At 41.7% G+C, this 20,269-nt stretch overlaps 1 protein-coding gene across 2 annotated transcripts in view; it reads left to right on the top strand.

Annotated features, from left to right (window-relative positions):
• LOC121673442 (katanin p60 ATPase-containing subunit A-like 1) overlaps nucleotides 1-20,032 on the top strand; it is a 39,768-nt gene extending 19,736 nt beyond the window's left edge. For both annotated transcript variants that reach the window (XM_042046736.1, XM_042046737.1), the window contains exons 5-11: nucleotides 5,400-5,524; nucleotides 6,041-6,146; nucleotides 10,675-10,833; nucleotides 11,646-11,772; nucleotides 12,754-12,888; nucleotides 15,224-15,350; nucleotides 16,854-20,032. In XM_042046736.1, coding sequence (XP_041902670.1) covers nucleotides 5,400-5,524; nucleotides 6,041-6,146; nucleotides 10,675-10,833; nucleotides 11,646-11,772; nucleotides 12,754-12,888; nucleotides 15,224-15,350; nucleotides 16,854-17,052 — 978 coding nt within the window. In that variant the 3' untranslated portion in view covers nucleotides 17,053-20,032. The remainder of the gene's footprint in view (nucleotides 1-5,399; nucleotides 5,525-6,040; nucleotides 6,147-10,674; nucleotides 10,834-11,645; nucleotides 11,773-12,753; nucleotides 12,889-15,223; nucleotides 15,351-16,853) is intronic.
• Nucleotides 20,033-20,269: the final 237 nt, after the last annotated feature.

Here is a 20,269-nt window from a genome sequence, read left to right as displayed (position 1 = left end):
TCTGCTCTCCGAGCTTTCCGGTGATGAGCATTATAGGGCTTTACTATAAGGAGCCTACAACAACATGACTTGTGTAATACTTGTCTCTGGGAATAATGTGATTAGCAGCACTACTGCTGTGAGGTGCAGGAAAGCCATGAAGGGGTTCCATTTAATATGGTACGTTTTAAACACTGCTCTTATCTGAATAAATTGGTCACTAGGTGGCAGAAGGAAAATATGTCTGCTCCTCAAAAAATTCCAGCATATGTGCTCTTGTATTCCCCTTTGTCTAGCTACTTGGTGGTTATTCTAGCTCCTTTGTCTGGGGTATGTAACTGAAAACCACCCCAGGTTACAAATCCTCATATGCTATATAATGGTTCTTGTAAGGAATCCATGATTTGCTTTTGGTAAAAATTTTGAATGAAAGAGGGAGTAGCCAGGTGTGGGAAGTGAAAGAAGTTAATGCAACTTCCTATATTTTGCACACAGGCATGAAAACAGGTTTACTTTTCCTTTCAGTTTTATCCTTTCTTAGTTTACAAATGTTTGTTCTTCCGTTTCTGAGTTTGAGCCATCAAGCAGCTTTCCTCTGTAGCCTGGTATGTCAAATCAAAGTGATTTGGTAACTCATCATGTTCATTTAAGAACGATAGGGCAAAAATGAAGCTTCAAATTAAGTAACCAGGTATCTTTTTGCCTACTAAGTGTTTCGGCTCTGTAGTTTTTGGGTTTGGGTGCTTGGATAGGACTACTTAGAACATATAATGAACTATCCATTTCCTAAGAAGTTGACTACAGTGTAATGGGTTGCATGCTGTCCTGGCTATAATACCACAATGTAATGCATTTTTTTAAAGGTAAATACAAGTATAGTATGTATGTTTTAGAAGTGTTTTGCCTCACTTGAGATAAATATCTTCTTTCACTGTTTCTCCTCTCTGCACCATAACATCTTTTCATTCTGACAGTAGCCATCTTGGGATAAGTAATTTTAACCTGACTATGCCAATAAATTACCTTTTTTAGTGCTATATAAAATAATTTTGAACTAAACTCACTGGATGGTGTCTATCCACTAAATCCTCATGTGTCCTTTTTTTTTTCTAAAATACTGCTTTCAAGTGTTTCTTCTTTATTAGTTCCACTGGAAATTATTGGGCTTGTTCTCAGGGTACCTTCTGCTGGAGCTTCTGTTTAATAGTTCAGTTTAAAGAGGCAGCATGAATGCTACCTGTATGTCTTTGAGAAATTGCATAATACTGTATCTAAGCACTGGAACGCTTATTTAGAAGTACTCTTTAGATTATTTTAGATTGTCAGTGGATAAGGACAGTAAATATTATGAAGGATATGAAACAGCCAAAGGCTCCGCAGCCATATCAGTGAAGTGAATATTAACATCAATGAAGCTATGACTTAAAAAATTAAATTATTTTTGCATGTTTATTCTCCTGTGCATCACCAAATGTGAGATGAAGTGAGATGAGATAGTTGCATTTAGGTGAAAGCATAGACCTCCATGCATCGGGACTGGAAGGCTGCATAATCTCCATCTGAAAACACTGAAAGAACTGGTAGGTGAAATTGGTCTCCAGGGCTGGGAGCACAGATTTACAGTAAAATTTACTTGGTCTGCTGCTCTCTCATGTGAATGGTGAGTTGTGTTGACAATGCCTCTATTGAGAAGGGGAAAGGAAAAGTGATCCAGGCAACTGGAGTTGTTAATTTTGTCTGAACAGTACACTATGTTTTACAACAAATTTAGAGTGGATGAAAAGCTAAAGACTTGGAACTAACTGAAAAGAGGAATAGAATGAAATATGGTTTCTTAAGCAAAGGTGTTGCCTCTGCCAGGACTTTCTTTAGAGTTCTAGTTAATGTCTTATGGAAAGAAATTAATCTACCTGGATACCACATGGGAAGCAATTTGTTAATCTAGTGTGTGGTGTAGAGGAATTGTAAAGTGGGATTAGGCAGCAAGGGGAAAGTAAACAAGTGGTACTGAAAGGAGAAGTAGCAGTCAACTGGCAAATCATTTTTGACTCTTGTTTTATATTTAAATTAATATTTTTGTGCCAATTTAATTTGGCACAAAGAAGAGGCATGCACTAACTGAATTTGCTGATGACAGCAAGGTGGGAAGCACCATCACCAGAAAAGGCAAATGAGGCTGTTGTATGGGAAGAACTGGGTGACTCTGTGCTGGAGTAATGGAAATGGGATAATGTTCAGCGGCGCAGAGCAGCAGGCTGTGTACTTGGAGACTGTGGAAAGAATTTCTGCTAGAAGCTGGAAGCTCAGCGGTAGAGGAGAAGACAGATTTGGATGTATCAGCAGAAACTGGATCAGGTTGAACTTCCATTTGGAACATTACCTTTTCCTAGTGGTGATGGGAAGGGCTGGCTGCCGTGGTGAGGCACAGTCAGGTGCCACCTTTGGCTTTGGCAGCGAGGGGTGGAGAGTGCATGTGGCAGTTGTTATCCTGCATTTGTATGCAGTGGGAAGAACCTGCAGGAAAGCAAGGTGTCTTCAGGGTCCGGTGCTGGTCGTTACAGCCCTCAGGGTTATTCTCTGTGATTAGCTGCCTGAGGTTGCCTTTACGGGGGCAGTATGATAATGCTGTGGGTGTGAATGTAAACAAAATCACAGGCCCAGTTTGTTGAGGTGTTACCAGCAGAGAGAAGAGATATCTGTGCCATTATAGGAGGATCTGGTGAGAAAACAGCTGGAGTATTTTGTGTACAACCACACTCAAGAAAGATATGTTACCATTAGGAGGGAGAGAAAAAGAAGGGTTGCCAAAGTGAATGGGTAATTACGTTCAGCTTATGTTGCAAAAGGAGACTTACTTGGTTTGGTAAATGAAGGGAGAGCACAAGCATGACGTGAGTGTATCAGGGTGGTGGACACACCGAGGAGTGAACTGCTGAAACTAACACACAAACTTAGTACAAGAGCAGAAATAACATCAGTTTTGGAAATAAGGTTTTTGATCCAGTGGGTTAGTGCAGGTCTAATAGCTCTTCCTGACAGCACAACAGGTTTCTGAATGTTTAAGGCAGATATTGGTTTCCCGAAATTATGTGATGGGGGTGCCAAGGGTGGGAGTAGTCTTTTGCAGCCCTGTATACCTATCTGTTGGCATACCTTCTTAGAGAGAAGCCATCACAGCTTTATTTAAGGCTGTTTTGTGAAAGTAATACCCGAAGAAGAGATGACTGGAAAAATCATGCTCACTCCTGCTGCTTAAGTTTCAGGTGACATTTAAAAAAAATCATTTCTAGTCTATGCTCACTTACCTGCTGACTGAGGATTGCAGGTTGGACCAATTTGGGACCAGCATTAAAAATCTTATTACTTGTGAGAGCTACAACTACTTTAAATCTTGGTTTAATTCCGGAACTGGGGGGGAATCAGTGTTACTACAATGACAGCCGAGGTGATGCTGAGAGCACGTCTCCCCGCTGGCCGCCCTTCTCCATCCTTCCGCTGGCGAGACGTGCCGCCGGGGCAGGAGAAGCAGCGGCCGCTGGTACTGCACGTCCCGCAGGAGCAGGCACCGGGGCCGGGATCGGGGCCGGGATCGGGGCCGGGATCGGGGCCGTGCTGCCGCCCCGCGGCTGTGCCGGGGCTGCCGCGCCCTCCCGGCCCCGGGCGCTCCTTCCCCCTTCGGTTTCTGTTTTGCTCCGCTCGGCTGAGCTGCGTCAGGGGCGCGGCGAGCGGGCGGTGCGCGATCTGCCGGCCGGGCCTGGGGGCTCGAGGGGCTGCCTGCGGCCCAGCGTGCTGCAGCGAGCCGCCCTCCCTGCTCCTGCTCCTCAAGGCCTGCCTTAATTTGGTTTCACTCAGGAAAAAAGCCAAACAAAACCCAACCCCAACAACATAACCCAATTGTTTTGTGATGTGCAGAAAAATTTTTCTACTAGGAAAGCCAGTCCATTGCAGAACAAGAGGAGTATGTAGCAGGCAGCAAATACCTTTCATTTCATTGTCCTGGTTTTTTTTTTTTTTTTCTTCGTCTTCTTCTTCTTCTTTCTTTCTTCTTTCTTCTTCCTTCTTCTTCTTTCTTCTTCTTCTTCTCCTTCTTCTTCTTCCTCCTTCTTCTCCTTCTTCTTCCTTCTTCCTTCTTCTTCTTTCTTCTTCTTCTTCTCCTTCTTCTTCCTTCTTCTCCTTCTTCTTCCTTCTTCTTCTTCTCCCTTCTTCTTCTTCTTCTTCTTCTTCTTCTTCTTCTTCTTCTTCCTTCTTCTTTTTTTTTTTCCCCCCCAATGATTACATTTGGATTCCATTTTATCTCTAGTGGAATCTTGAAAACTCTACAGGGCGTCTTTCTCCGTTTTCTTTTTTACACCAGACCATTACAGGTTTTTACGCCAGGGTTTTCCTTAGACGCAACTCTAAGCTTCGTTTCCATTGCAAAAAGCTGAGTTAGGAATACTAAACAACTCAAGAGTTCGCTTGGAAGCAAGAAATAAAAGTAGTGGGAAGATAAACTACTCCCTCACAGTCGTCGTGGGCAAACGGCAACTGGGAGGGGTGTAATTGCTACCTTTTTGTTTTTCCACTGCGAGGTTATTTGTGTGTCTCCAGCTGCCTCGCAGCCCGCCTTCGTCTAGGATGCTTTTGTCGAGCCAGCTGGGATTCTTTAACTTGCTGCTGATAGCGTTTAGAAGCTGAGTTAAGAGTCCTAAAGTAGCTCCCTACTCAGCCACCTCTGTTAAACTAGTGCAGCTGCTTTTCAGGCACCCCGAACGCTGGGAGGGAAGCGATTTCCTTCAGAACTGAGAGGGGAGAAGTGTGAGCCCTGATGCTTCAAAGTGAAAATGTTACTTCACCCCCATAAGCTGACCGGCACTGTGGAAGTATTAACCAGAAACTCTGGGCCATTTGAGGCAGAGGCTGAGTGTGGCTTGGTCACTGAAGTAGCACTGGTGTGCTGCAAAAATGACTGTAGTCTGAGAAGCCTGGGTGTCTTCAGGGCTTCTTTAGGGCTTTTGTGCAGTCCTTAAATAAATATGACCTTTTAAAAGCATTTTAATTGTTTATGGAGTTGGCCTGCCAATGAGAGGCAAGACATAGATAGTTTGTAGTTGAGGAGAGCAGGTATTGCTGGGCAGGAAGGCTTTAATGAAACAAGGGGAGAGAATCTTGGTTTTCCTCCATCAAAGACAGTGTGTGTGGCAGCTTCCCTGTTCTTTTCGGTGATGATAGTGTCAGGTGTTTACTTCTGACAGGTAGGGTGGCAAGTGTAGCATCTTCAAAATCTTTGGATGCTCTGCTCTTCAGCTAGGACTTAATGTAGCTTTAAGTCGTGACACAGCCACCTTTGTGAGGCTGTTCCTGCATTCATGCCTTTGGTTGGCAAGGAAGTGTCTCAGTTGTGTAATGTTCTTATGAGCTTGTATGATTTTCACTTCTAGGGAAAGAAAATACCCCAGGAATTTGGTGATGGGGAAATTCCAAAATTTGATGGAGCAGGTTACGACAAAGACCTGATCGAAGCTCTTGAAAGAGACATTGTATCAAGGAATCCAAGCATTCATTGGTATGAGGATTTTCTCAACTCAAGTGTTTTTGCTAGTGTGGAAAAGGAGCAAAATTACCCGTCTTCAAACTCCTAAAATAGGGAGACAACATAATCTTCTACAAATAGGCAAAAATGAGATATTTTGCTTTAACAGTTTATTAATTTGATTAAAGTTAGGCTTTTGTTGCTAATTGATAATATGTGTAGTACATCCATTACAGGTACTGCTGAAATGAGCATATGCTCCAGAGATCTTTAAAGATACTGCTTTGGTCTTCACATTGTCCAAAACAATTTTTAATTAAGCAGCTCTGGGTAACTTGAGTTGAAAATAATTTTTTCTTCCAAAATAATTTGTCTTCCAAAAGTGGATTCAATGTTAGGTCGCAGTATTATAGGAGTGCTCTCATGAGGCAAATGCTTGCATGCAAAAAGAAATGCTACTAAGTGAAAAGCTTTTCTATTTTTCTTGTATAAAAATAGAAGAAATACAGTTGTATGAGAATCTTGTACAAGTTTCTTCATCTTGCACAGGGATGACATCGCGGATTTGGAAGAAGCCAAGAAATTATTAAGAGAAGCTGTTGTTCTTCCAATGTGGATGCCTGATTTTTTCAAAGGGATCAGAAGACCTTGGAAGGTGAGAATTTATGTGGTGTTGTAGTAAATGGCATGCTGTGTGTGTCTCCTGCTGTGATGTGTGGATGCCTGCAGCAGAAAGCTAAAAAGGTAAATGGGAGAGATCATGAATTTGTTCATTGAATCCTCTTATAATGATTCATGTAAAAGGCACTGAAAAAAAAAGCTGGAAGTGTATGTGGCCCTTACAGTAAACAGTATTTTCGGTTTATTTACTCGCAGCTTGTCAATATTATAATACTTCCTATATGTCAGTCTGTAGATGTGAGCATGCAGGTTATATTGACTGAAGCAGAAATGCTTAATAGACAGCTCTGCATAGGATTATGGTGGCCAGTTGTCATCAATTCCCAGAAGAAAGCAGTCCTTGGACTGTTTTGTTCCAAATGTTTCAACTGTCTCTTGCTCAGACTGCAAGCTGCAGCCTGGATGGTACAAGGAAGCAAGGAAAGAGGAGGCCAGTCTGGTGATTTAACTTTGCAGTTACGTTTGCAGCTGGGTATAGTTGCAGCTGGAGTGAGAAGTTCAGAGTAGAAGAAGGAGTTGCAAGCGGGGCAATAGGAAGGATATAGGACTGAACTAGGCTGATTGACCAGAAGTGAGTCCAATCTGGGCCTTGCTTAGAGCTAAGAAGGAAGAGGAGGGAGGAGTTTGGCAGGCATTTCTGTAAACAGCAAACAAAATTATCTTGCTTCTGATGTGGGATGGATTGACACTTGTTTGGGGAATAACTAGTCACAACACAAGGCCTTTTTGGTTGCTGGGGAAAAGAGACTATTGCAAATTGTCTGTTATTCTGAGTGTGGAAGGCGGTGGCATGTGTGGGGAATGCTGTGTACGTGAGTAGTTTCCTATTTAGTACTCTGGTTCAGCAGCATGTGTCGGATCTTGCTCTACTAACACTTGTCCTGTCTTTCCCTGATTGGTGCTTGTGCTTCCCTGGCTTGTACTTAGGTCAGACCCAGCAGAAGCTGGGAGATTGCTGCTTGAGAGCTGTTCAGGGAGGTTTTAGTGAGTTGCGGGGAGGGAACCCAAACCTAGTGCAAACTTAGCCCCAGGCTATCGGGCCTTTGGAGTTCAGAGTGCTTGTGGTCAGTACCAGTGGCCTTGTGGTTAACCTTAAGGTTAACTGAGCTGTCATCTTGGACAGAGCCTAGATGTTGTGGGTTACATGTGCAGGGTGAAATTTTAGTATATTTTGAACAGCTGAATCTCTCTCTTTTCTTCTTGGCTTAGAGGAAGTTGATCCATACTCTTAGTATAGACCATGGGGGCCACATCTGTTTAGTGCTCAAAAACTTCTAATAGAGTAAAGATCTGCTCTGCTTTTTTTTCAGCTGTTACCATGCATAGAGGATGTAGTGGCCATCTGTCTTTAAGGCAGGTATCTCAGCAGACTGCAGAAAATGTGAAAATTGCCACTGGCCGTGTCTCCAAGTGTTGTGGTAATGGATAAAGGAGCAATAGCTTGGTCCTTTAAAGAGTTACAATCTCCATCTCTTTGCGTTACACTACTTTTCCTACTGCACAGTGTCACCTCTGAAGACCAGGTGCTTGTAGACATGGAAAAAAAAATTCTATTATTATTTCCTCTTTTCAGTCTGAAATGCAAATTGATTTCTGACAAGGCTATGAAGAGTCTTCATTGTTAGCCTTTTCCCTGGTGACTTGTGAAGCTGTAACTCTCATGAATTTATTTTTCACACAGAACAGCATGTATTTTCCCTACCGTTGACCTCTGACTGTGCTGTAAGGATGAGAAGTATTGAAGGGAAGGCTGTTTCTTGCAGTAATCAGTGTAGCAGCAGGCATTTGTTGAGCCTAGGAATTCAGGACATAATTCAGGGAAAAAGGCAGCCAGAGCTGGTTTTGGATGTTCAGACTCCCCTGAGAACAATTCCCAAGACAGCCCTCACAGTTTGTGCCTGTATTCAGAGGACGGTGCCTTGTCTGAAGGAGCCAGCTGTCTTCCCTGATTCAACACAGGTGCTATGTAGTTGCAGCCACGGGTTTCTGAGTGTCCATGGGTTTGCTCTTTCTGTTTCTCTGAACTGTTTTGTGCCAAGAAGGCCCGGTTGCTCACTGTGCTTCCCACTGCTCTGCTAGTGATTGTTACAACAACAAGAAGTAACCCTGCAGTGATTTCATCAAAACACTTACTCCCTGCGGTGCATTTCAGCTTCTTATTGGAATACTTTGGATTAACAGAGCCTTAGAGGAAGAATAAAGAAGTCTTTGTGTTTGTCAAGGATTTTAAATAGTAAGTGGCAGCCTCCTAGTTTGCAGAAAGAGCAACTTGATCCTCTGTGTTTCTGTTTGCAGCCATGCACATCTTGTTTTGCTGTGAACTTAAGTTATATATATATTTTTTTTTTTAACTGGTATTTCTGTTGTCTCTCTCCCCAGAGAGCTTGATTTTCCCCTGGCTTTACACCTGGTGTGGCTGCTTTGCACCTCTGTTATGCACATGTATAATGCCACCAGTATCATGTGCAAGGTAGCACTTCCTGTAATACTTAGCAGGAGGTGCAAAGCGACAGGCTTCAATTTTGGTGGTGAACAGCATGTGTACCTGAAGCCAGGATTTGACCTTCCAGAATAATGGAGAATTGAACCAGTATCCAAAAAATGTCATTACTTCCCGGTATCACCAGGTCCTGCACTAAACACAGTTTATCAAACACATACTTTGAATATGATTCAAATTGAGATGAAGCTTTTTTTAAAGTATTAAATGAACACATTTGAAGCTCAGAGAGAACACTAAGTCATCTCTGACCTGCATATTACCGGCTGAGTAATTTTCACCCAGTCACTCCAGGGCTGTATTTGCAAAATTGTTTTAATATCAGTATAACTGTGCAGCATCTCAAATCTGAATGTCTGAGTGTTCACGGGGAGAAAAGAGAGTCCATTTACTTTTTATGCTTGCTGCTCTGGAGCTTAGGAAACCTTGAGCAGCCTGAGGAGTGACTTTGGACTGTTAGCTGTAGAGATGGCATGTGAACATTTCTGACTTAATTTACCGATGAATGTATGTTGAGCTTGCATTAGCTAAGTATTAAATGGCAATAAAGGTATTAAGAGTTAATGGAAAATGAAGTACAGAGAGGCTATTGCTTTTGAATGGTACATTTTTGAATAATTGCATTCCCGGTTGATTTGTTTTTATAGATCTCTTCCATGTCATTCTTTGTGCTTTTTGAAGTAAATTTTTGTGAGGAACAGATGAAATCTAATTTTCTCTATGGCTTGCATTTAACAGATATTTTATTGCTGTGGCATTTTATGTAAGTTATTAATTGCAAAGCACATTATGATGTGCAATTCTAACTCTAGCTAATTTGATTAGCCTTGCAATACAGTAGTTTTAGGAAACTCTTGTTAGCATGTAATAAGATCTTGCAGTTGGGAGGGGAAAAAAACCCCAAGCTGCTTGATCATTACATTTTCACTGATTTGCTTAAAATCCCAGGACCCTATTCTAGTACTGTGCAGAACATGGACCGGTGTTTTGTCCTTCTCCAGCGCTGCTGCTGAAAGATGGCTGTATTTAGCAGTATTACCAAGAGCAATTAACCCATCTCAGTGATACAATCTTAACATGGGTTCTGAGAGCACTGTGTGTAAAGACAAAAACCTGTTTGTGTAATGATGGGTAAATGTGCTGAGCTTCAGATATGTGCTCCTTTCTTTCAGAGACCACAGATGGAAAGATAGTCTGATGATGTGGATACCAACCTGGGACTTAACAATTGTTTCTAGTTTAAAGCTTTCTGAAAAATCGGAAGTTCGGATTAGGCTTTTGTGGGGCTAAGCAGTAGTGCACATGAGCCACAGTTGCTTATCTGTAAAATTGGAATAGCAGTGCAGTCCAGTTATCCAACAGCATGATGAGGATGGTGTTTCATCCAGGAATTCCTAAGATGCAGTAGCATGCAGTATTCATAGGAATATTGAGATAGGGAGTTTAAGCAAAAACCAAACTGATGTATTCAGTGAATGCTCTCATGCAAATGTAAACATCAACCAGATTCAAAGGTATTGTCACAATGTTTTGGGAAGATGTTCTTCTGTAGAGAATTGCTCTACTGAGGGAACACAACTTCCTGAGAAAGTATTTTGGTTTCTGTGGAACTTTCTTCATGAAGGGACCTTTGTTTCGAAAAAAGAATTTACTGTCTTCATCTGCCTGTGCAGCCCCTTGTGATCTGGGAAAAGCCTATGTTCAAGTCTAGACTCTGTTTGATTCTGAGACAGGCTGTAAGTCTCTTGTCCATTTCCTAGGTGTTAGGTGCTGCTTAAGTTACTGGCTTTTGTGGTTCTGACTCCGGTGGAGTGGTAAGAAGAAATGGCAGAACACTTCCACACTGTCCTCGACAGCAGGATACTTGTCTTCTGTTTTCCACTGATCAGGATTACATTATTAATTTAAATCCAGACCTTGGCTCATATTGAGATGTTGTGTAGACTACCAATAGAAAAGTTTTCTTAATTTGTTATTCATTACCTTTGTTCTCACGTTTCAGGGTGTGCTGATGGTTGGTCCTCCTGGCACTGGCAAAACAATGCTAGCAAAAGCTGTTGCTACAGAATGTGGGACGACATTCTTCAATGTGTCTTCCTCTACACTGACGTCTAAATACAGAGGCGAGTCTGAGAAGCTGGTCCGCCTCTTATTTGAAATGGTATGTCCTTGATGGTGAGATCTGGGGCTCATTAAGGTGAGAAAGGACAGTATTCTTGGTTTCCTGCCCTTCCGGTAGCATGTTGGAAGCATGGAATTCATGGAACTGACACCCCCTCAGCCAATTAGAAAAACATAATCCTTGTGTTTCCAGATGTGGTATGTTATTGAGGACTAAGAAGGAAATGGTTTGTCACCTGTGTTTAGGATAGCATTTTCCAGGCTAAATAGAGAATTGCGACCTTAACAGAAATTCAGTACTTGTTTGGTTATGGGATAACAATGGAAGGGGTTTGGAACAGTTATTCTGGAAGCAATACATGTTTTAGGTCTGTTTCTGTTCTGAATGATGGTCACAAGCCTCTCAGTGAAGCTGTGGCTGCAGTATGTGAAGGACATGTCCATGTGGGCTATACCTCTGGGAGCCTCGCTGCACTCCTGTAACACTCACAGCTAAAACCCTTCTCTCTTGAGATCACTGAGCTCGCTTCTGTCACGCTTAATACTCACCAGCCCAAAACCTGGACATGAAAACTGCCTGTATTGTGTCAAGAAGACTCCTACTGTGGTAGTGTTTCTTTTCCCCTTTGCAATACTATGCAAGCCAACCAACCATTGTACCCAAGGAGTACAATTTAAAGTGTGTAAACCTCAGCATATGACAGACAGTTTATAAATCAATGTCTTGAATTCCTCCCTTGTGACAGGCAAGGAAGATATGTACGTAGTATGTCTAGCAGGGCTGGGTTGTGCACTGATGAGGGCCTGTGCTTGCTGAGCAGCCTTAGTAGTGATGTTTTCATTTGAATAAAGGCACGGTTTTATGCGCCAACAACAATCTTCATTGACGAGATAGATTCCATCTGCAGCCGCAGAGGCACGTCTGATGAACACGAGGCCAGTCGCAGAGTCAAGTCAGAGCTGCTCGTGCAAATGGATGGTAACAAGGGCTTAGATCTGGGTTTGGGGCTGGGATGCTGTTTCTTTACGGGTGGGAGCGTAAGAACGCGAGCCATCTGGAAAACCTGGCTTTATGGATAGGGGAAAAATGAGGCAGAACTTGAGATTAGTGTATTTTTTGAGTGTTCAACAGCAGATAATTGAAAAGGGTGTTCTGCTTTATTTTTTCTAAAATGGCTATTTTTAGGGTGACTTGAAAACCCATATTAAAGAGACACAGACTCCAGGAGAAGTAGATAATGGAAATTTGTGCAGTTTAATGCAGGTATTTAATTTGTATTCAGTTTAAACAAAATTCTGCCCTTTGCTAGAGTTTCCAACTGTGGAACCACATCGTGAGATCTGCTTTTGCTGTATTCTATGGTGGCGGCTAATATTACCTTTTTAAGTCAGATGTAGTACCTGTTTTGTACAGGGATACATGATGAGCATGGCCATCTGAGGAGTAGTATATGGTGTAGAGGTTTGATAACCACCTTTATACTGCACCTATTATAAACTGTTGTATAAACTACTGTATATAAACTGCTATTTAAAATGTTCTCAGATTTCCAGATTTGGTGTGGTAGGCTCAGGACAGGAAACCTTTTGATCCAAAATGTTAGTTTCTTTGCAGTCCTCATTTAGTAAGCTGAGTGACTCCTATTTCTTCTATGACCAGACTCGACAGAGATAGCACTGTCAGTGGGACAAGTAGGGCTATACTCACATATGGCTGTGTTATTTGCACTGTCAAAGAAAGCTCTCCCCTGACTCAGCAAAAGAATGAACTGTCCCTCTCTCTGTGATAATGATGGTCTTGTGACACCTAGCTATGGGAAGTTTGGAAAGGGACACAGGACTATAGAGAGCTGTTGTTTAGCTTTGTCCAGGCTATGTTTGTCTGTGCAGTGTTTCTCAGCAAGCATCTCAATCAATAAGAGCTCTGGAGTAAAATTGCTCTGAACTGTTGTGCTTGCAGGGGTAGGTGGTGCTCTGGAAAATGATGACCCTTCCAAGATGGTTATGGTATTATCTGCTACAAATTTTCCCTGGGATATTGACGAAGCTCTCCGACGGAGACTGGAGAAGAGGATTTATATACCTTTGCCCACAGGTATGTTTGATAAGACCATTTTCCTTTCCTCTCTTTACAAGATGAGTTTAGGATTACTGCAGGACTGTTGCGTTTGTGAGGAATCCTGATGGTTTTATGATGAGCAGTGCAATTCAGGGGTTAATCATTTGTCTGGATTGCTTTATTTTTAAAGAGAGTGAGAGAAAGAGAAATATTGCTTGCTCAGGGGCTTAAAAGCAAAGAGCTGTGGCATTTCAATGCAAGCCATTGATGGGTTCTTATATTTTGAAAGAGAGTTAGTTTTAATGAGCCTGGAATTATTTTAAATGTTTAACAGTCAGTCCTTGAGTGATCATCAAAGGCAGCCTTTGGACATGTTCACAAATACTGCAAATGCACTCCATGCCCTTGCAGACAAATGCAAAGAAGTGGATCCATGAATTTTCACTTAGAGGCTTAGTTCATTGCAAATCACTGCTTGCTTGCGTTTATTACTGTGCTTCCAGTCACTCAGAATGCAGCAGGCTGATTGCTTTCCTGCCCTAAGACATCACAGCTTGTATTGTCTTTCCTAGCTGTCATTCACCTGTCCTATTAATTTTGAGATTCCTATCACTTGAAGTTTGCATAGGTTCGTTTCTTCTTGGTGCAGTGGATGCCTCATCTCCCTGCATGAGCACTCAAGGTAACAAGATGCATGTCCATGGTGACAGCAGCTGTGATTGAGTTTAGCAGGTCTAAGGACACTTAATAGTTCTACAGCTTGTCTTTGCAGCTTACAGGCAGTAACAGCTCCTAACAGGATGCCTGTCTTTATGACCAATTAGTTTAAAATCCTATCAGCTCTTCCTCTTGTTTCTAATTAAACCAGATTGTTTTTTAACACAGTGTATTATACCCTGGACATCATAGGAGATGTGATCTGGTTTTACTTACAGTCTGAGGTTCTGTTGTATATATTCTGCAAGTAAGAATGTTGTGCTATTCTGGGCAAGTCTGGATGATGCATTTTTAACTGTGCTGTGTGATTTGATGTAGTCAGGCATTTTAACTGAATAAGTGCTTTGATAGCATATATATACCTGTATATTATGGAATTTGATGCAAGCATATATTGTGTAGTGTTTTATTTTCAAAATGCTGCACAGATTTGCTTAGCCCCACAGCAACAATTAGAAGAATGTTCTCTGATGCAGGATACTCTCTGCAGGTATGCTGTGTGTACATTGTGCTCTCTAAATAATAAATCCCCATTTTATAGCTAGTGCCAGTTGTGTGTAATGGGTAACTCTGTGCTCTTGACAGTTCTGCAAAGCACACAAAACCTGCAGCTTTAGACGAGCTTTCTCTTTTCTTTTGTATTTCTCCTTCCCCAAAAGTTTTAAAAAAATAATTAGGGACATCAATAAGTGAAACATAATGTGTTTTATTGGACATTTCTTTAAGACATTTAGCCTTTCCTACTGCTACTTCTTCTGTTGTGGTTGTCTTTTTTTACAGGTCATAAAAATTGATCACTTGAGGATAAAGATGCTGAGCTGGTGTATTTTTTCTGTACAGTGAAAGCCAGGAAACCAGTCATCCTCTCCTTTACCACCCTTGTGCAGAGTAACACAGAGGCCTAAACTGTCAAATGTGAATTCCCTCTTACAAGCTTAGGCTGCTTAACATATGTACCCAAATGCACATATGCACATGCCCTCTGCAAGAGAAATAGTTAATTGACGGCATAAGTGCTCATTTACACAGCTGGTTATCACTCTGTGTGTACTGCATCTGGGTAGGAAAGTGAGATACTGGGACATTTGTATCATAAATATATTAATATATGTTTATTGTATTAATGTGTCTGTTTTCTATCAAGCTTCAGCAGATTCCTTGGGTCCCAACTGGATAAACCACTTAAACATATGCTTGAAGTTCAGCCTTAGTTGTTAAGGGGTTTGTGCTGTCTGAAGCTCTTTTAATAGAATCCTTATTGTAGTTGTTGTAATGAAACTGCATGAATTATATGCAGTCAAACCCTTGAACAGAGAGTGGATCCAAAGGGATGTGAGAAGAAACAGACATTTGTAGGATTGTGCTCTTGTGCTCTTGGGTAATATGTGACCAAATGCTTTATCACCTGAGACATAACAGATTTTTTTAATGACAGATCACTTTGACAAATACCTCTTGACCATGCTGTTTTAATATACTGCATTTAACCAAATTCTTCACTGTATTTGATTGCACACTTCACTATGACTTGTTCTCTCTCTTTTCTTATATTGAACTCTTTTCTTCATACTTGTCACTGAAAATCTAAGTTGTGTTTATATCTTTTTATAACGTAACTCTTGCAAGTCCTTAAGCAAGTATTTTAATGTTCTAGCAAAAGGCAGAGCAGAACTACTTAAGATTAATCTTCGGGAAGTAGAACTAGATCCTGATATCAGCCTTGAAGAAATTGCTGAGAAGATTGAAGGCTATTCTGGTGCTGACATCACTAATGTTTGCAGGTATCTCATTGCCCTTAATTTGCAAATAGAACTGCATGGAAAGTCATCATTTGCACTATATGATAAAAGGCAATACCCACTACAGCTGAAGCCATGCTCACAGTGTATGTGTTTGAGGCCCAAATCTATTTACTGTATTCATGTTTTACTGTCATGTGGAGTGGTCTAAAGACCATGAAATCTTTCTGTGAGATGTGATTTTCTTGGATCTGAAGTGAAAAAAATTATCTGAGCAAATCTCATGTTACAATTGGCTGCATTTACTGTAGTTGTCTGCTTTTGTTAATGTAGTGCAAAGCAGATTGTTACTGGTTTTTTTAATCCCATTAGTTTAGGAGCTAGAATTCTGTAATCCAAAAAATTCCTTTCACAGAATACTTCTTTGGGACCTCTATATGCTGGATGTTTGGACAGCCACCAGTGCAGCACAGTCTTGGTGTCTACCTGAATCTCCTAGGTGAAAGGGTGATATAGATAGTTTATAATATTAGTATTTAATTTATTTCCATCCTGTTCCCGCAATTTGTTTCATTTTTGACAAGTAAGGCTTTTCTCGTTAAGGACAGGTATATGAAGAAACTTATCTGAAGGAAGTCTGTGTCCCTTAAGAATCCTGTCAAGAGAAATTGATCCTGTAGAAGAGCATTGCTTGGGAATCTTTTTTTTTTCCCCCTGCTGCTTTTCTGAAAATGTGAAGTCCTTCCACAGATTTGAAAACTTGGTGTGTGTCATGTAGTAGTGAAATTACCTGTTCTCCCTAAGGCTTGTGTTATGCCTTGCTGGGAAAAACCTGGGGAAAGAGAAAATGTAATTTCAGACTGCCTGTGGGCCACAGTGTGAGAAAATGAGCAGTGTTTTTCATGCCAATGGGCCAGGCTGGCAGGATCTGAGCTGGGGAGGAGTCGTGGAGCAGGCAGAGCATGAGGAGCCACAGGCACCGATGGCCTCAGCACGCATGCATCATCTCACATGTGGTGCTGTGTCTGATGCCTCCTGCTCTGCCCTCCACAGATCCAGGTGCTATGGACAAGCAGGCAGCGAGCTGGGCTGCACTCTGAACACTCACTGACTGTCCTTTGGGGCTGCACTGCAGGGAGGAAGTTGAAGTCTAAAAGGAACGGGGCGTAAAAATCCAGACTACTTAAAAAAAAAAGTCTTTGAGTGCGGTTTGTCTCCCACCCTGCCCTTTCCTGCTCTAAAGTTGTAAAATTTCATCTCCATGAATCATTGTAAAAGGTTTTCAGTTTTATAGTTTTAATTATCTCTGCACATTTACCATATGCTTAAATGGGTTTTGGTGCCAATGCATTCTTTATGTTGAATTAATGTAGTGATCTGGGAACATGGAAGCTACGAAAGATGTGAACTGCATCTTCTATGGTAAATAAATGCTCTCTTAAGTGTTCTGCCAGTGGTTTCTAGCAAGGGTATACAATCAAAATTCATAGGCTTACAGCACATTCTGCTAGCAATTAGCTCCCATGCATTGTCCTGTATTTCCAGGGATGCATCTTTAATGGCAATGAGAAGACGTATTAATGGCTTAACTCCAGAAGAGATTCGTGCACTTTCTAAAGAAGAGCTTCAGATGCCGGTTACCAAGGGGGACTTTGAGCTGGCTCTGAAGAAAATCTCCAAATCTGTTTCTGCTGCAGACCTGGAGAAGTATGAAAAATGGATGGCGGAGTTTGGATCTGCTTAATCTCAGTGACAGCTTTCCTTTGCTGGAGTTTTATGGTTTTTGTTGTTCTCACTTGCAAAATGAGTTAGAAATCTTTTTAAAGGTTTAATAAAAGGTCTGACTCTGCCCTCATCCCACCCCTTTCTGGTGACAGGATCTTTTAAGCTCTTTGCCTTTAAAGGGAATGAACACAATAATGAGCTGATATTGTAAAAGATATTTTATCTCTGAAATAGAAAAATAAGACAAACAGGAAGGGAAAAATCATACTTCTGAGGGTAGGCTTTTTATTTTTCAAATGAAGAGCAGTGTTACTTAACTTCCTCCTAGTCCTTTTTCATGGCTGGAGTCAATAAATCAGCTGGGGGATGTGACTCCAGAGAAACAGACAAGAGCTTGCTGTACCCCCTGCTCTTAAGTGCTGCTTCTGCCTCCCTTGAATGTGGCATCCAAGTTATTATTCTTTCTCTCTGTGCTCGGATATTCGGAGCAAAGCTTGTGGATTAATTGGCATTACACAGAGGAAATGAGGATCAGTTTTCCATCAAGATGTGGGCCTGACTCTCCTCTCATGAACGCCCATTTGGAATTGATGTCTGTTCAGACTTATCAGTGTTACTTGCAATGACTTCTGATGGAAATGAGAGGGAAAGAAAAAGGCATGGATTGTTCTCAGTCCGGTTTATGCTTGTTCTCTGAACATAGTTTGAACCTGTTTGACCAGTAGGCACTTTGACTTAGGTTATAACTTGCACTTTTATGCTTATATATCATCCTGTGCTCTGTCTGTGCTATCTAAATGTAATTGTTACTACTATCATTATTTTAGTACTAAGAGTTTAATACAGTAAAGATGCTAATATCAAGGCTGCATTTAAAACACAAGGACTGTCCTTAAAACAAGTGGCTGTGAACTTCCACTTCTGATTAGATACGAACTTTTTCCTAGCATTACTAGGCAATGGGACTTGTACCTGTTTATGTTGTAGAACTGTTCATGGTTAATTTTTTTTGGTGAGGATTTCTTAAAAGTGTATAATTATTACTGGTTTAGTAATATTTAGAAAATAATCTGTATGATCTTATTTATGTTTTAACTGGTTCTTCCCTTCTCTCATACAAGTCCAGTGATGAGAAGGGTTGAGTTCTAAACTAACATTCTCTCTAGAGTATACCTGTAACACTGACTATATGAGCTTTTCACAGACTCAGCCTGCGAGTCTGGCATATGAAGGCTTCCTGTGGAAATGTGAAGGAGTGGTCAAATGACAAGATTTACAGAGAAATATGCAAGCTCTCAAGTTTTTGGTGATGTTGTGATCTAGGGCATAAGTATCATGGTGGATGTGAATGGCCGTGCAGCTTGGTAGGTATTCAACCCTTCAGCTCTCTGCTGAGACTCCTAGTGGCATAGACAGATGTGATGAACTGGAGTAAGAAACACGGCACCTCCTCTTCAATGGGAATATGTCCTTATTTGCTCCTTTTTGTTAGTTCTTGGAAGTTCCCAATAATTTCAGTAATTCAGCACACTGGTCTCTTGGGCCGTGACATGGTAACCACTAAGGCAAAATCACATACTTATTTTGGTCAGGGAAGTGGTAAAATCATCATCCCTTGAAGTGTTTAAAAAATGTATAGATGTGGCACTTGGGGACATGGTTTAGCAGTGAACGTGTTAGTGCTGGGTTAATGGTCAGATGTGATGATCTGAGAGGTCTTTTCCAACCTTAATGATCTATGATTCCTCTTGGGGAATAACTGGATCTTTTTAGAGAGAAAGCTCTGAAAATATTGTTATGGACTGTAATTTCTTCCTTATTGAAGCTGTAGGCTGCTGCAGTTGTTCTTTGTTTGTTTTAACTGCAGTAGAAATTAGTAAAGCTACACAAATCTTTTGTGGCCAGTGCCAGATTAGCACTACAGGGTCACTCACTAAAGAGGCCACTGCTGCCCAAGGGGCTTAATCTACACAACCAAGATGTAGAAGGGAGTTGACATGAATGCCAGTAACAACCCTACTCAGCTGCCCAAGAGCAGTACTGGGATTCAGCAGTTGCTGCTTAGTAGGGTCTAAGTACCAGTTTGCTCAGTTTCACATTGCAAGCAGCAGTGACCTTCCTACTGATGAAAGCACAGCACTTGATGAAAATGTCAGTCTTTGATGAACCTTCTACCTTAAGGCATTAAACTTCCCTCTTGGCTGTTAAGCAAAATTCACTGTACTAGGCATTGCCTTTAGTAGGAATTATTCAGGTGCTGCAGTCTTATTCTCTAAAGGTCATGGTTTCTACCCCAGAAATGTTTTTACTGTACAGGTCCATTCATCCTTTACAGCTGCAGAACAGAAAAGTGAAAAGTTTTCAGGCAGTAGATGTTTGTGGTGGTTGTGCCCCAGCATTACTGCCATGACTGGAGCCCTGCTAGATCAGGCACCCCAGAAGACTGAGACCATCCCTTCCCTGCTGAGACCTTTCAGGAAAGGGAGCTGTCCTTGTGTGCTGACACTTTCATCTTTACCAAGTCATGCTGGCACACTCACGTAGGTGGGCTTGGAGACTGGGTTATTAACTCTGGGGGAGCCAGCATTGGATGCAGCTAGGAGCAACCCAGGAAGGAAGTGCAGCCAACAGTGGCAGCAGCTCAAGGCCCAAAGGATGAGCTTACTGCTCAAAGTAAGACCAGTTCACGTCCCACTGGTAGAAACCCTTGTGTAAGGATATTGGACTCCTTAGAGAGCACTGTACAAGCATGTCACAGCCTGCTGTGACACTGTGTTCAGCCTGCACCTCTTTGTGTATGGAGATGCTCCACACACGCGGGGGTACACACACACAATAGGTGGTGTTCAGTAGTTGTACCTAGATTACATCAAAAACATGTTTTAAAGCTGTGTTTACATGTTTTCTAAACATCTGTGAAGGCCCTCTTGGGTGGCACTGTTAATTTTTGTACAATATGCAATCTGGTTGTGTGAAGTAATAAATGTGCGCATAGAGTCTGTCTGTCTCACTTGAGTGGGGCTGTGAGTGCTTTGCTGTTAACTGCTTCCAAAGGCTGCCATACAATGCAGATCTCTTCAGCGTGTCATGGTGCTTTTGGACTCACCAAAGTCCTGGATGGAGAGCAGTTAAAGCAGAGTCTGGGGTTTTGGATGAAGCTGCCAGCAATGCTCTCTCTCTAAATTGGCCTTTTGTTGCTACAAGCTATAAAATGGGAGAACACTCCAATGCCCAGC

This window comes from Corvus kubaryi, unplaced genomic scaffold (genome assembly GCF_017639235.1).
Source record: "Corvus kubaryi isolate FWS band 111438036 unplaced genomic scaffold, C.kubaryi_AGA036_p1.0 65438, whole genome shotgun sequence".
Lineage (NCBI taxonomy): Eukaryota > Metazoa > Chordata > Aves > Passeriformes > Corvidae > Corvus > Corvus kubaryi.
The sequence above is the reverse complement of the archived record's forward strand: the minus strand, read 5'-3'. Positions and strand labels throughout refer to the sequence as shown.